We start from the raw sequence: 17,682 nt of genomic DNA on the forward strand, positions 1-17,682 counted from the left end.
CTTTTATGGTTCTGTAAAGTCCAGTTCTATCTGTTGTTACTATCAATTGTTCTTTATTTGAATAAACCAGTCTCTGCAGCTTTGGTTTCCTGTCTGTCTAGGTAATAGAGTATGATAGCATTATCTAAAGCTAGGGTCTGTGTTAAGTGTTACAATCCGATTGAAAGAAAAGGTTGGGGAAAAAAGCGTGTGTGAAGACTAGTAGATCGTTGTTTGGACAAAAACTATGAGAGACTATAAAGGATCATCCACGAACATAAAAGAAACAGCGAGCAGAAAGAAAGAAAGGGAGGTAAAGCCAGTAAGAACAAATTTTAAAGCAATGCCGGAGTTCATACCAAAGAAAAACAAAATGTGTGGATTTTCCCATATACATTGTCTAAGTTCATTCTCCCTATAATTTTCTGTAAAATTACCCATTGGTTTGACAGACAGGAAACTGAGATTCCATGAATTTAAATGTTTTTTGAACAAGAGTTTCTAAGGTGCTGACATATATTCATGATGGCTGATTTTAGTATTGTCAGGTAGTAGAAGAATCACGTTAAGTGGGACTACAGCGTGGGAGCACAAAGTCAGAAATCCTGGCTTTTCATATTGGTTGGTTGATCTTGGGCAATTCACTGGGTCTTAGTTTTGTCACTGGTTGAAAGGGCAGGTTGTTACCTGCCTTATCTATGTCAGGGAGTAATTGGGAGAGGGAAGCAAATGAGCCAGTGAATGTGACAGTGCTTGGAGTCATAAAGTGCTGTGCAAATGTAAGGAGACACTGTGATGAAGGTTACAATGATGATGATGATGAGGATGGGGATGATGATTATGCTTCCAAGAAGCATTGGTTTAATATATTTATACTTCCGAGAAATATGTTATTTGGCTCTTCTTATAAAATTGCACTGTTAGAATCTCAGTCTGAGCCCTCTGCAGAGGGTATACCATTGGAGATACCCTGAACTAGGGCTGCCACAATTGCAAGACAAAGTGTCCAGCAAAGGGATCCAGATAATTGCTGGATCCATTATTCAAGGCTCAATATGATCTAGCAGTAAGGTTTGGAAAAAAGAAATTATTTGCCTAAATAGAGGAGAAAAGTCCTGTTACCATCAAGAATACAGTGTTAAAATACATTAAGTACATTATTTGTTCTTTAGATCACAAAGGAAAAGGAACAATTCCAGAAAATAAAAAACAACTTTCCCTAACCAGATGCCGAATAGAAAAAGAAAAAAAATAAGAAAACTCTCTAGTCAACTCTCATATGAAATTTTATTACTAGCTTCTCATAGTAAGAATGTATCACTTGAAAAGAGATATATTCCATCATTATAGTTGTAAATACATAATATTAATTCAGTCAATTGAAACTGAGTAAGAGATGTGAACTTTTGCTTTCCAACTAATTTTTTTATTCTGCGGAGATGCAATTACCTGAACACAACTACATTTATTTCATTTAGGAGTTTCCATTATTTTTTAAGAACAGTTGGCCTTTAAATGCCAACTGATTACATATGGTGAACATATCCATTAAATTACCTGCCTGCATAAGTCATGACCTTGATATAAATTTAAAAATGAAGACTTCAGAAAATTAGCTGATGGCTTTGAATGCTGAAAATATTTCAGCATCTATTACCCATATTATTAGATGCTATGGTACATAAGTACCTTACTTGAAATAACACTACAATTATTTTCTTTCTTTGAAGGTCTCTGAAATTCCAAATAAGAGGTAATTGGCTATCATAAACTGGAAATACTAAAACTAATAAATGTTCTACTTCTGAATTATTTTTTATCAGATGTACATTTCTACCCAGTCTGCTATATTACAGTTTTAACTGCAGAGAAAAAAGACTGTCCACTAGAGCTAAAGACATAATTTAAATGTGCTACTGGATTGAAATGTTTCTCTCCTACCTCACTGATTTCATTTCTCTACCAGACAGTCAAAACAGAGAGCGAGAGAAAAGATGTTCCATTTTCTGCAAGACTTTGTCAGCGTTACCTTTGATCATTCACAATGCTTCTCCTCATTTTAATCTTGTCCTCTCCCGCGCTCAGGTGAAAACTAAAAATACAAATAAGTACATTCATTATCAACTTCATCTGCTGCACGATCAACAACAAGATTTGAGGACGTGAGAGAAAGAGGCAGAAAGGACATTCTAAGTCCGTGTTTGCAAATGTGTGTTCTGAGGTCCTAGTTCTTTCATATGCCTGAGACAAAACAGCTCCATGGCCAAATAAAGCTTGACAGCTACGTGCCTTCTCTCTCTCTCTCTCTAAGATTCATGATGCATATCAGTACACGAAAGAACCTGAGATGCTTGGATATACAGAAATTTGCTTTAGTTTGTTTAATAATTTAGCTCCTGAACTAATTTGACTTTTTGATCCCTTTTGCTGTGTTATTACATCTCTTAGGTTCACAGAAAACATGCTTAGGGTTCATCAAATACACTTTAGAAACTAACTTAAGTATAAAACTGTAAAAACAAGGTGCAGAGGAAGACAGGTAAATGACATTATCTGCTAGAGATTCAGTGGAGTGTTTAAATATAAGATTAGTGAAAGATAATTTTGAAAAGCCAAGTTGCAATCAGACTGTAGATATCTTGTAGAAAAATGGTCTCCAAACTGGGGTGCATGCAACCCAGGGGGTGCTCTAGATGATCTACTGGGGTGTGAGAAGCAACTAACAGAACTTCCATTTATATTTAATTATCCTCTCAGTTTATGATACATTATAACATAATATATTGGTTAAGTAATATACACACATGCATATATACAATTTATTTAAAATCACAAATATATTTTGGAAGTACAAACTACATTTTTAAAAATGATTGGGATCTACAATCAAAATTTTTAAAACCATTGCTGCATCATTGAAGTTTTTGTGCAAAGAAATGATATAATATAGAGTTGTTTTAGAAAGATTATGAATATGGTGTGTATGTCTGTACTTACATGTATGTGTGTGCAGGAATAACCAGAGAGAGAGGGGGAGAGAGAGAGGGAGACAGAAGTATTAAATTAGACACTACTTTTTATTTCTCAATTTATTCTGTCATTTACCTGATATTAACCACATAAACAGTATAGTTCCAATTCTGGAAGGTTGAATTGAGCTGAAAATACAATAGAAAAGGATAAGTTTGAGTAATACTTTTAAATAATTTTTTAAAAGAATTTAAATCCAGTTTCTTCTCTCCCATAAAGTGTTAGTGAAATAAGACCCTGGGAAAATTCCGAAGAGCTAGAGCAGTGAAAGAGAAAGTACAGATAACAGTTACTAGACCACTGTATGCCAAGAACCTTACAAATGTTATTTCCTTCATTCTCACAACAACTAATGAGATAGGTATTATCTGCACTGTCCTCCCACCCATTACACGAAGAAATTGAGCTTCATAGAGATGAAATAGCTTGACCAAGTTGCAACTAAGAAGCAGCAGATCCCAGACTGGAACCCAAGTCTGGGCTGTGTACAAACGCTATACTTTCGTCTCTAGCCCATATTATAAAGGGCTTTCTCTGTAATGGGCCTTCAAATTAGCTGTAACACTGAAAACTTAGCTCCAACAGGGTACACAGGGAAGATGAGCACAATATGCACCTTCCATATTCTTCATTCAACAAACACTGAAATGCATTAACATATGTTTTTCTAGCAATTACCATCTCATAAGAATATTAGTAGTAAGAAAAATTATAAGTTAACAATATAAACCTTTAAAGAAACAAAAAAGTTCAACATTATGGGGAACTGTGTTATAATTGTTATGTGGTCATTTAAAAATTTTTATGGGTCTCAGCACCAGACTTTTTAATGAAGCACTGGATTCCTCTCAATATAAATAAAAACCTCCCATATGCATTGTCTAATACAATCACAAAACACCATTTCTTTACTGACACTAAATTCTCTTACTTATATATCTCCTCCAAAGAGTTTTTTAGGTCTCGTTTCATACACACATTTAGCCTTCCTTGTAAGCATTTTTAAAATGAATGTAAATTCTAGGAAATTCTGGCAAGAAGCATTAAATTATTTTTAAATTATAAATAGTAATAATATGAAACAGGGACACCACTTATATTTTCCTGTTATCAAATATCTGCTCTGGTATCTTACACCTTAACGGAAAAGTGTCCATTAAAGTTTAGCTTCAGATAAAAATGATGTTATGTTGAAAACCATGCATGAAATAAACATAAATGTAAAATTATACCTTGTCTAAAGCACAAACTTTCCAATGAATGCTAATTTACAGAATTAATAACATTAGAAGTGGTTCCTTTGAGAATGAAAATAAAGAATTTTATATTTTGACTAACACAACATTGTAAATCAACTATACTTCAATAAAATAAATTTAAAAAATAGAAGTTTACTTTTGAAAACATTCTGACTTTAAAAAAGCAGAGAGAAGAATGCTGGAAAGAAAACAAGATGCAAGATTATACTCATTCAGTAAAGCCCTTTCTTGCCTTTAAAAATAAGACTATGTCTTCCTACCATTCTTCAAATATCTATCTATATCAATATCTATCTACATATAAACATATATATGTATGTATAAAGTTTTATCACCACTACCTCTCCTTGTATGGTTTAACTTTCTTTTGCTACCAAGGACACATTTATCAGACAGCTACCATGTACGAAAACCTATTTTTGTTACTTCAGAATGTATACCCAAATGACAAATGACTTTTTTCACAAAAATTGTCTGAACTGTAGTAGTACATAAAAACAGTACACGGTCCCACAGTATGCTGTAGATAGGACATAAAATAATAGAAAAAATAGAAACTTATGGAAAGTTAAATTTTTGATATTGTTATAGAGAAGAGGAAAATTTTTTTAATCCTTAGGCTGTATTTGTAAGAAAAATAAGAAAATAAAATGCTTAGGGTTTTTTAAAATTGGAAATTACCAAAATTTTCACCAAAGAATACTGGTTAATTCAATTATAACCCAAATATCCATCAGCAGAAAACTTGTTAAATAAATGACTAGAGAGCCACATAATGGAATACTGTACCCTGTTTTTTTTAAAAAAGATAAGGACAGTCTCTGTGTACTGATATTGCAAATCTGGCAATGACAAAAATAAGTACAGTGTGGAATGGTGTGTGCAATATGCTACTTTTAATATAAAAGGAAAAAATAAGAATGTATAGTCATTTTCTTTTACATTCACAAGCAAGTTCTTGAAAAACCCAAGAAAAACTAACAGTGATTTCTGTGCAGACAGGTTGGCCTCCAGGCAGATGAGTGTCAAGGATGGTGAAAGATATTCATGATATGTCTTTTTTTTTTTTTTTTAATTAATTAATTAATTTATTTATGGCTGTGTTGGGTCTTCGTTTCTGTGTGAGGGCTTTCTCCAGTTGCGGCAAGTGGGGGCCACTCTTCATCGCGGTGCGCGGGCCTCTCACTATCGCGGCCTCTCTTCTTGCAGAGCACAGGCTCCAGACGCGCAGGCTCAGTAGTTGTGGCTCACGGGCCTAGTTGCTCCCTGGCATGTGGGATCTTCCCAGACCAGGGCTCGAACCCGTGCCCCCTGCATCAGCAGGCAGATTCTCAACCACTGCGCCACCAGGGAAGCCCCATGATATGTCTTTTTATACTTAGTGGTTTTTGAATCAAACACTCAATTAAATAAAAAAATAAGAAATGTAATTTTATAAACAGTGCTGAACAAATGAATTAATTCATTGCTTGTTCCAGCCAACACCTGAAGATAGGGCCCATCTCCCAGCCTCTGTGGGAGGGTAGGAGCCTAACTTCGATAGGTACCAGTTAGCAACCCCAGAAGGGTTTCTTATGGACCAACCACCCCTCCCACTTTTTTGTAATTTTTCACTTTCCTGACTCTGTTCAAGCCCCTGCCATTCCTCCTCCCTCCACCCTCACTGTTCCTTTAAAACCCGCAGTCACATCTGCACAAATCAGAATGGGGCTCAGCACGTTCTCCTACTGTCAGTGGTTACTGAATAAAATCTGCTTTCACTGCTTTAAAAAAACAAAACAAAAACAAAGTGCTGGAAATGTATGGCTATAACAGTAAATAAAGATACCTCTCAAAATACTTTTCCATTTGTGGGACACCTTTCTTATTTGACATAATAGTCTATTAGGCTCAGTTTCTTGTCCTTATTCAAATGTATCTCTCTTTCTATTCAAAAGTGCAATCTCTCACTTATATATCTATACATACATTTATAATGAATAGTATCTATGTGTCAGTATGATCTGTGGATTCAGTTAGACAGTAGAGTCTTTTCCAGATTTCCAGAGATTAAAGGTTTAACGCCAATAAAGAAATTTTACAATTCACTTACCCATTCGGCCACCTTGCTCTGTACTTTTACCTCGGGGTGACGAAGGATGTTTTGAATCTCTATGAAAATTCTATAAATAATTCCATCTGTCCATTGGAAATAAGATTTAGTCCATTAATTATATTTTACAGTCATATACTTACCAACTTACACTTACAAGGACATGATTTCATACAATTTAAAAGAAACGCCTTCTACATAGGTACAGAAAATTTACAAGATATTTTAATTTCATTCTCATTGACCTTTGCAACTTTTTAGAAATAGTTATCATTTAGTTTACTCTTATGAAGTCATTGCTTCTAAATTATCACCTGCATATGTTTCTTCGTATTTTTTAGCTCGATAGAATTCTATCTCCTGTATGTAAAATGGTGATTTTTCAGGTACAATTTGATTTCTTGTAACAAAAAATTATCCTTTTTTTCTATATTATGAAGAATGATAGTTTGGAATGTGAAAACTTGAGTAAGATGATGGGCAGAACTTAATTTGGAAAAGAACAGGCATTGCATATTTTTGGCCCACAGCCCCTTATCATCTCTGTCCTCTTGCCCCTCTCCACTAAAGCAATTACTTCTACTAAGTTATTGGGTTGTATTTCACCAGAGTTTTTATCAAAATTCTATAAATGTAGTCATTTGTATCAAGTAAAGGGGGAAAAAAGAAAGAATATTTGCAGATGGAATTTTAACTGGACTCACTTGCTTTTAAAAGAAAATCCTATGTCAGAAGAGGTTCAGCTTTTTTCGGCGGGGTGGCAGGGTGCAATCTTTAAAGTAGTCTGCCATATATATATTTTTTTTTTTTCTTTTTTTTTTAAATGAAAATCAAACTGACCAGCCAGGGTTTGCTAAATCTCTCTCTATGTGTGTTATAGAGTACCTTACTAAAAGTAGCTAATCAGAAAAGAACTTTTTAAATATGGTAGATTATATAGAGAAAAAAATATTGATTCTTCATTATTGTCAATCAATCATCTATCTTCATGCTTACAAACATGAGAAAAGTATGCATAGAAAATGTAAAAGTATATAATTAAAACAATGGGAAATAGATTTAATGAAGATTTGGGGGAGGTAGTAGATAAAAGTACAAAAGTATGCCTCTGGGAACTCCCAAATCTACCAAAATGCCAATTCCAGTCACACTCCTAAAGGAATGTTTTTCCACTACAGGGGTCAGAAACTCATGCTAAAATAAATCGCCACTCCCAGGTGTAATAATATAAATCTATGAAATTGGTACAAGTCCAAGGATATTTGGTTTAATTTATGCATACTATTATTCCAGCTTCTAAAACTCTTCAGGTATTTTAATGATCCTGACCTCATGTTCCTTTAAAAAACATTCTGAATGAAAAATAATTCCAGGAGTATATTTAAAATAAATGATAATAATTCAAAACAAAAAACAAAAAAAAAAAACCTGTTTACACTGTAACTCTCATCATATCAAATCATGGACATTCTGAATGAACGCGAGGAAATTCAAGTTGCAGAAGTCCAGGATTCTATATTGATGTCAGGATCCGAGGGATATTTTGGGCATGTTCCCCGGTGCCAATAAAGTAACTGACAAGCTACCACTAGATGGAGACCTAAAGCACGTGTTTATGTTAGGAGTTGTATTCCTTCCCTCTCAGGAGAATCCTGCAAAATACTAAAAATCAGTATTTTTAATCATTCACATTTCTGAAATTTTATGGAAGCATCCAAACGCTTAAGATGTTTTTGTTTAAATTTAAAATATTTCCACACTTTTTTCCCAATTCAGTTTTTATAAATAAGAAAGACATTACATATCAGAGTCAGCCTAAATCAGTTTATAAATATATGACTCTCCCTAGAGTCACATTGCTTATGCTAAATAAAATATGTGAATATACCAAAGAACCTACCCCTAAGTGTTAGAGATTATCCGGTGCTGTGGATCATTTTCCAGTAGTCTCTCTTCAGAAGCCTCAGAATGAGGTATTTATATATTTAGCAAAATTATTCAATAGTGTCTACTGGTTATACTTATTTAAACTTTTTGGATAATGTAGTCAACAAGTAATCCTAAGAAATGTCCAAGAATGAATTGTCAAAGCAAGATAAAATGTCCACTGGAGGGGACATTTTGGACTGCAGTGAAATAATTCTCTCAAGCATTGCCATTACAGAGAACGCACAACTAAGACACACTGATGCAGGCTTTTCCCTGTCCTCCTAGTAGTCAAGTTGCCTTCTCCTATAGATGTAACAACTCACATTGTGTCTCAGTAGAAAAGCTATTCACAAATCTTCATATGTTCCAGACACTTCAAAAGATGTATTGTCCTACTAATGACATCCAAGCCTGAAGAATTTGTGATAGACTTTTTTCCAATTAGATAACTCGTCCAGCCACACAAAACTTCAAAGTAGAAACCATTGCTTGCCATAACAGATGTGGTATCAAAACATGTTCCTGTCTGCAGATCTTTCTCCAATTATCTTTCCCTTTTTTAATCTTCTTAACACTCTCCTGAGAGTTTCTTGAAAGATATAGAAATGACAGACACTACTTTATTCTCCATTCAAGGGTATGAAATATAGGTTTGAAAAGGTAGGCTTTAAAACGTACATTTGAAAAGATAAATGTTAAAGTATAAACCAAATGTTATTTTAGATTCAAGATTATTTCTCTGAACTGGTGATGTGGCAATTATAGTATGACCTTGGCATTTATAATATGACTGGAGTCCTGTTCATCCTACACACATGATTTCTTTAAGATACTTGGCATATAAAGCTAGATTGACTGTTGGGTGCACACAAATATCCTGAGAGTGAATTTTTTTGAGTAGTCAAACGTATGTGAGAAACTAGAGGCAATGATACAATTTGCACTTGTAAGTTAGGTTTTTAGAACAATAATAAGGACTAACAAAGTTAGTTCCTTACTTGGATTGCTTGTGTTAACCTCACAAAAGTCTAATATTCAGCAGCAGTACAGTGATGTTTCAAGCATAGACCATATGATTTGGAATGGAAACAATGATTAGTCCAAGAGCTTTTCTTGGGAATGTAATGCAGAAGGCACAAAGGTTATTTGTAGGAATACCTAGATTATCTCTCATATACTGAAATATCTGTTTATGAAAAGTAGCTTAGAAGATAAGATTTTCTTAGTATATAATCTGAAGTATCAGATAAAAATCCTATTGAAAAATAACAGAAAGAACTTTACACAGGGGGATAGGAACATTTTACAAAAGCCAGGAAGATAAATTTGATTGATACACTGAAAAAATATGTCTGATTGCCAAACAATCTCAATCCCTCTCCCTTCTGACACCAGCATATCATGCTTGACGAACTCAGTAAATCTCTTTAATAGTCCAGAGTTTAAAGGACTAGATAAGGTAGATAACAGATTTGATAGCTGTATATCTTTCTTACAGTGAACAAAACAGGGTTCCCTAATATATCAGATCATAGGCCTGAGAATGCTTACTACATCAGTTTCCCAAGGAATAAGAAAAGTATATTTGAAATTGTTGACAGTATGTGAATAACCTTAGATAGTCAAGGACATGACACTAAATCCCATTTATTCACAAGGTAAACAAGAAATTCTCTTTTCAATTATTTCAAATTTGACTACACCAAAGAAAAAAAAATCTTAATTACAGTGTGTCTCTAACCCTTTGTTACCCTCTTTTTAAAAAGATAATGAAGGCTTTAGGTGCTGAGATGTGAGAAGGCAATAGGATATAGAGAGAATTCAACAGCATTGTTTTCATTACATTTACTTTCACTTTTCACTTCTATTTTATTTATTTTTTATTTTTTTATTTTTTTTCACTTCTATTTTAAAACAAGTAGTACTGGTTTCATTTTACAACAGTGATATTAATTTATTTATATGAATATAAATGTTTAAGTAAAAAAGTGAGTCAATTTAGGGGAAAAAACTATTAAATAAATAGTAGAGGTGGTTCAAGGATGTGGTAAAATTGTTCAGATGGTACATAAATTTGAGTACACAATTCTGAGACTATTTCTAATACATGATGACTTTCAAATATTTTTAAATATTTTTAAGTGCTAGGATTACATTTTTATCAAGAATGATCTGAATTAGATTTTTTTTTCTTTAAAGTGGCTAAGTCAAACCATTTTAACTGATTCTAACATTTGCTTGCTTTGTTGAAACTCCAGTGAAGGTTATGACGCAGAGAGAGATGGACTGAACAAGGCTCTCTTCAAGAATGTCAGAAATGACATGATTGAGTGAATACAGCTCCACTCCACCAAGTCAGGGACTCTGAAGCATCATGTAAACGTTCTTGGGCAGCAGAGGATGTGCCAGTCCTAGAGGGAGAATGCCACAGAGGCTCTTTGTATGTTCATACAAAGATTGAAATACTTAGTCAGAATTATAATATTCCCATCTACTGGCTGGGGTCCATATGAAATATGCACTGGAAATTTCAGCTGCTGTTGCTTTCTTGGGGATTGTTGGAATTTTTGCTCCATCATAAATCTCCTTGGTGTAACTACCAGAATAACCATGAACACTTCCCTGAATCGATGTCTTTATATCCCTAATGAAATTTATATCTATGTTTCATGTAAAATATTCCATACTTCCAATTTAAATGTCCTCAAATGTACAGGAAGTTGATGTAACCCCCAAAGCCAAAAGAAAAAATGAACTATGTGGGTTTCTTTTCTCTGGGTTTTGGTCCCTGGTGATATATTACAGATGTCTTGGCCTTGCAAGTTAAATGATTGGGGTTGAGAAAATTCCTTTGTTTCTTTCTTTTTTTTTTTAAATTTATTTAATTTATTTATTTTTGGCTGCTTTGGGTCTTCATTGCTGCGAGTGGGCTTTCTCCAGTTGCAGCGAGTGGGGGCTACTCTTTGCTGTGGTATGCGGGCTTCTCATTGTGGTGGCTTCTCTTGTTGCGGAGCACAAGCTCTAGGGACGTGGGCTTCAGTAATTGTGGCACTCAGGCTCAGTAGTTGTGGCTCGTGGGCTCTAGAGCACAGGCTCTGTAGCTGTGGCACACAGGCTTAGTTGCTCCACGACTTGTGGGATCTTCCCGGACCAGGGCTCGAACCCGTGTCCCCTGCATTGGCAGGCGGATTCTTAACCACTGCACCACCAGGGAAGTCCCCTCCTTTGTTTCTAATACCTCAAATTTGAGAATACTACTGTGTTTGAAGCAATGGTGTGGTCACCTGATTGGAATTTCTCTTTTTTAGAAGAAACTGAAATCACTCACTCTGAATTACGAAAAGGCTATGCACTGTAGTTAATATAGGCAGCGGATTAAATAATAACTCAATTCACCTGGCATTTCTCCAGTTCATTTCTTATCTTATGTAACTGCTATATTTGCAAGTTACAAATAATATAAACAAAAACATGTATATATAGAGGGAAAAAACAGGAGGTATTGGCAGTTACTTGAAGTTTTGTCAGTCGATAATTGATTTATGATTTAATTGATATACAATCACATTCTAACCATTATTCTTCAACAAATAAAAACAGAGAGCAAAGTATTACCATATAAAAATGATTTAGCTGTCACAAATGTTTGAACATAAAGTTGGCCTTAGTGAGAAATTAAATTACTAAAATTATTTAGTTTTTTGAGATTATAAAATGCTTTAAAAACTAGTTTCCTTAGAGAATAATCTGACAGAATGTGATGAATATTTTTCTTCTCAGATCTCTAGTATAATGCAAATTAATTCCTTTAAATTAATGCCTTTCTCTTAAAGCTTCCTTTGAAAGAAATTTTAGCTAAAAGTGCAGAAGTGTGGCACTAGAAACGTACTCATTCCATTGATCATTAGAATGGGGAACTCAAGGGAGTCAAGTGATATTTATTTTACTAGTCTTACAAATGTACAAATGTACCAATTGATTCTAACAATAGAAACTTTGTTGGAACATTAGATACTTCCACCCTTATAATACAATTTTTCATCAAGTCAGACATACTACAAATATAAAGGATAATGATTTCTTACCATTCCTTTGTTTATCGGTTCTATTAGTAACAGGCATGTTAGTGGTGACAGTGGGTGGTGTAGTACTAGGAGAGTTTACAGTAGCTGGTAATAAAGATGAGAAAGATGTAATTTTGCAAGGAGCACATGAAAGTTAATATGGATGAGCAATCTATGGTTAATGCATGAAAATATATAGAGGAGGAATGGAAACCATTTCTTGCCACTAAACACAAGTCCCAAGGTTATAATGCATAAAATGAAGCAACGCTTTCTATGGCACATTAAGAATCTATTCCCATGGCCTTTCATACCATATTGTATAAGAGTCTGGAACCGGCACAAAGGGAATGGAGAAAGAACATTTAGATTCTAGATCTAGGTTTGCCATCAAGAGGCTGATGACCACACAGCAAATGACTAAACCTTATCCAGAACTCAGTCTGCTAAGTTTGTAAAAAGAAAGGTTAGAGAAGGAGGCCTGTACAGCACCTGTCAGCTTGAAAATTATCTAAAGTCAGTCTTTCTGATATACTGAGACTAGCAAAATAAAATCTCAGGGGAAAATGCACTTCTCCTAGAGAAGGTAAATGTAAAGAAAAACAAAAGAGAATGAAATGTATAGATGAAATCAATCATCTAAAGATCCCAAAAACTTTACTACACACTGATGGATAAAATGGATTTCATAAGGGCAAGTCATACGGGAGGGACTTTTCAAAACAGTATGTCAAGGCTATGCTTCTGATATTACTAAAACTCTCAAAGATTAAGCCCTTACGTAATGGGTTATAACCCATTATGTAACTCTTATGTAACCCTTTCCAAGAAATTCTGGAGGAACAATGTAAGTAGTAAAATAACTATACACATAATTTTCCTTTAGTTTACCTTAGGAGTATATTTGTATAAGATGTACCTTTCTATGTACAATAACCATTTGTTACGTATTTCTCTTAATTAGAAAAAAATTACCTAAGTTTAAAACATTTCAGTGATTATCAAAAGACTTACCTTCTGAAGGCTCTTTAGAAAATATTGAATTCCTTATTCAAAATGTGTATTCTTAACTAAAATAATTTTCCATTCCAAAGTAACATATAACACTTAAGAATGGGGATTCTTTTTGAAAGTCTTTTATATTTTTAAATTATGAACAATCAGTTATATTTATTTAATGCAAAATACATCAATGAATATGAAAATGCTTTTTGGTCATTTAGGACATAGGGGGAAAAAAAGCTGGGCATCTAGTCCTTTGACCCAAGGAATCATTCCTACCTCAGATTAAAAGAAAAAAACAAAATAAAAATTTAAAAAAAATCTTCACACCTTGAATTAAGCAAAACTAAGGCTTTTTTCTATTTCATATAACTATTTTAAAACTACACTGAGTTCACAGAAAGAAGCTACTTAATGACTTTATTTTCTTAGGGTATTCATCAATAATAATATCAAGAAATAATGTCTCAGAAAGGAAACAAAGATAATAATGAATTACACCCCTTCTCCCTGCCTCCTCTACTCCCGCACTGGAGCTACAGAAGAGAGCTTAGGTTTCTATTCCTTCAATCTCACTTCTAACCCCCATCACTTTCATGTTATGATCCTCTTAATAAAAGATCCCGCTTTACAAAAAGCATGGTCATGATTCTTTTAATGTGGCACATAGAAATGCTACTTCAAAAAGAAGTATATAATAGAATAAATGGATGAAAATGGGTCATGGGTAATTAGAAGAAGCATGATAAAATTAAAGCAAAATATATTATTATTTTAAAATCTATGTGACTATGGATTATTTAGCATGCAACCATTCAGTACGTAATACATATACTGACCATAGTATAGTCATTATGCGTTATAATAATTAATGAAAGTACATTCATATTAGTTCAAACTATTTTTATCTTACATACAAACTATTCATACATTCAAACTATTTTCATCTTAATATTGAAGTTACATTGCACATCATAAATTGCCTCATGGCCTTGTCTCAACTAACTATTCAACTTAATTTTTCCCCTTGTTTTTTAAACATGAATACTTTTTCAAAATATTGTATGGCTATATTATACTGACAATATTCTTGAGACCAAATCGAGGGAAAAAATGAAGTCAACCTCTCCTAATAGCATATAATCATTCACATTTAAAAAACTCAGTGCTTTATGAAATGTGGTCATACAGTGTGTGAATGCATTCCTTCTCTACACTGCACACCCACACAACTAAAACACATCCAGAAATTCTTCTGGTTTGCTGGTTTCTGGCTTCTCAAGTGAAAAGATAAAATTCAAAACAATGACAACTACATTTTCCAAAATAGCAAGTAGGAAACAGAGACTCCAGAGGACGATGTTGACTCCCTACCTTGGCAAAGGGTCCCCAAATCTGCACAGTTGGCTAGTTCTGCTGCCGGGAGCGGGATCAGGTAGGAACCTCGATCAACAAAGAAAGAGTGTACAAATTTGACTTATGATTTAATTATAGTAACCCCCCCCAAAATATCATGAATCATCTGGTTGGTGTAATAGGAGCAACCCTGGAAGAGTCCACCAGTAATATTCCAACATCAAGAAAGTCTCTAAAGATCTTTATGTATCAATTTCCACAAATGTAAAATCAAGCTACTGAAATCTCCCTCAAAATCTTTAACTCAATCTACTGGCCCCATGCACACATGAAAGGAAAATAAGTGCTACTGCCCCTTAAAGTGTGAATAAAAAGTTCAGGGCCTTTTCGCATAATAAATTATAAGGCTTTGGTGGAAATTCATACAAATGAAATAATAAGAACATCAAAGATAAGTTTCAAAAGTGAACTTGGATGTTACTAACACTCATAAAATGCAAGTTTTTGGTTCATAGGCACTAGCACATGTTAGCTGCAATTCCAGAAATAAGTTTCCGTGACTGGAAACTTATTGGTCTCTGTGCCTTTTTATTTCAAGCTTTGCCTGACTCATCCTCAGCAGTAAACAAATTTTGAGCTGATTTTCTAGTAGGAGTAGTGGATTTTTCTCTGTTGCACTAAATCTCCCTCTGGCTATTAACAGACTTTTACCAACAGGTTGAGGCTGAGGAAGATAGGCTAAACTTATCGCAAAGCATATTGTACTATGAATAAAGACAGAAGAATAAATACAAATATATACACATGCACATACATACGCACATATATTTAATTTTTAAAGAACATTTCTATAATAGTGACTACGTTCTAATGTTTAAACATTTTCCAAACTTTCCTGTGGGAATGGTACATGAAGGCAGAGCAGGTACATGAGCCAACAAAAGATGTCTAATTAGGTTAATTGTGTGCATAATTAGAAAGCATCCCAGCAATTTAGCAGCATCTCAGGAGTCGTGGTTTCTTCATTCTTGATTGCCTCAGGCAGCTGGCCCAAGGAAGGAATCATGTTATCTCAGAAAGACTCAATCCTGCGGCCTCCAGCAGGCCTGCCATGTTAACTGGCAAGAAGATCTCATCACAGACCTTTACATGTTCATCCAATAAACATTCACTCACAGTTTAAAGTGTGTGAGACACAGAGGCTAGACGAATGCTTTAAAACAATGCCTCTGCTCTCAGAGAGGCATGAATGGGAGATGGCTTCACAGTTCTCTGAGTGATATAGATGCATAGTGGCCAAAAGGAAGATGTGACCAGCAGCTTGGTGAGAAGGGTGAATAGGAAATCCATTACAAAGATTAACCGGAAATATGAGTGGTCACTATACTGATCAGGGGAGAAGAGACTAGAGATGGTTATTACTAGCAGACAGAATTACTGAAACATATACCAAGAAGGCAGTGAAATGGGCTGGGAACCCAGATGGCATGGCATTACTGGAATAGGACATTTATAGCAAATTGGTAGGAATGATCAGATATATAGGTGATGGACAGCTTGTGGAGGGCTTTGTAGAATGCAGGCACTATGAGTCCCCAGACTTTGTGTCTTTCTTCCAATGGCATATCCCACACACATAGTAGGTGGGTCCTCTGAATAAATTATTGAATGCAATATGAACGACTGCGAACATTTTGAACTCTTTCTTGAAGTAAATGGGAAAAAAATGAAAGGGAGCTTGGTGAGAAAATTGACTTAAATTTAAAAACAATCATATTTGAGGCTCCATAACTAGCTAAAAGACAGGCGATACAAGAAGCATGAATAATACCAAAAATTCAGGCTTGATATCGTAAGTACAGTGAGGATAGACAGAAAGAGATGGATACAAGACATTTGAAGATGGAATATATAGGATTTATTTAGTGACTAACTGGAGAACAGAGAAAGAAAGGGAAGAATAGAAGAATTTTTCTGGTTTCCAACTTGAGAAATTGGTACACAATGATCTCATAAAAGGACATAGTAAATACTGGAAGGAAAGCAAACTTAGGTGGGGTGGGCTAAACAGTACATCCAGTAATAGGAACTGAGGTACCTGTGTGACATCTGGTACACGGTGTACATGTCTTTGTAAGAGGCCTAGCCAGGAAGTACTCCACAGAAGCTATAGATGTGTCTGGGATCACCTGAGCTAGAAGATTTGATGGAACCATAGATATTCCTATATTTAAGTTTCAGATTAAAAAAAAAAAAAAAGCTATAGATTTGAGAAGACAAAAATAGCTCTTGTAGAAGGTGATTTTACAGAATTCAAGTGAACAAAGTTTCATGGAGGGTGTGGCCATCATCAAGTATACAGAAAGGTCCAGAATGATAAAGACTGAGAAGACCCTTCACTTTGCACTGGAATTTTGACAACAGCTCTACAGAAATTCTCTTCAGCAGCGTGGGAATCATGCACTCTAGATTTCCAATGTTTGAGAAGTGAATGCAAAAATAGGAAGCTTGGCTACGAAAGGAAGCAGAGATGGGCGGGCGGGGTAGGGGGGGTGTGGTGGTGTGTGTTTCCGATTAAAAACTTAATCTGTGTACTATGGAGAAAGAGCACGTGAGGAGGCAGAAGTTGAAGCCAGCCTAGAATTTGATCTTGAATGTTTTCTGCCTATTATTCCTTCCCATCATGCCCCCTTCTTGCATGACCTTACTTCTCCTTTAGGTATTTATATTTTAGTAAGGAACTTCTGAAAACCAAAAAGCTTTTAAAACTCAGAATGACTGAGGAAATCTCAGCCACTATAACATGCAAGAGAGGAGACCCTTGGACTGAGTTTTTGTGCTTCTCAAATTCCACACAATGTTGGCAGACAAAGGCTCCTAAGGCCACTTCCGGCACTGATACAATATCTCTGGAAGACAAAGGGAGATAAGGGGACAGCATTGTGGGAAAGCAAGTTTTCAGGCTAACTAC

General features: G+C 34.8%; 1 protein-coding gene across 4 annotated transcripts in view; it reads right to left on the minus strand.

Annotated features, from left to right (window-relative positions):
- ADGRG6 (adhesion G protein-coupled receptor G6) overlaps positions 1-17,682 on the minus strand; it is a 145,783-nt gene that overhangs the window by 45,287 nt on the left and 82,814 nt on the right. For all 4 annotated transcript variants that reach the window (XM_068550807.1, XM_068550805.1, XM_068550804.1 and 1 more), the window contains exons 5-8: positions 14,730-14,798; positions 6,361-6,446; positions 3,085-3,137; positions 2,009-2,071 (exon numbers count right to left, since the gene is read on the minus strand). In XM_068550807.1, coding sequence (XP_068406908.1) covers positions 2,009-2,071; positions 3,085-3,137; positions 6,361-6,446; positions 14,730-14,798 — 271 coding nt within the window. The remainder of the gene's footprint in view (positions 1-2,008; positions 2,072-3,084; positions 3,138-6,360; positions 6,447-14,729; positions 14,799-17,682) is intronic.

The sequence above is a fragment of the Eschrichtius robustus genome, chromosome 9 (genome assembly GCF_028021215.1).
Source record: "Eschrichtius robustus isolate mEscRob2 chromosome 9, mEscRob2.pri, whole genome shotgun sequence".
Lineage (NCBI taxonomy): Eukaryota > Metazoa > Chordata > Mammalia > Artiodactyla > Eschrichtiidae > Eschrichtius > Eschrichtius robustus.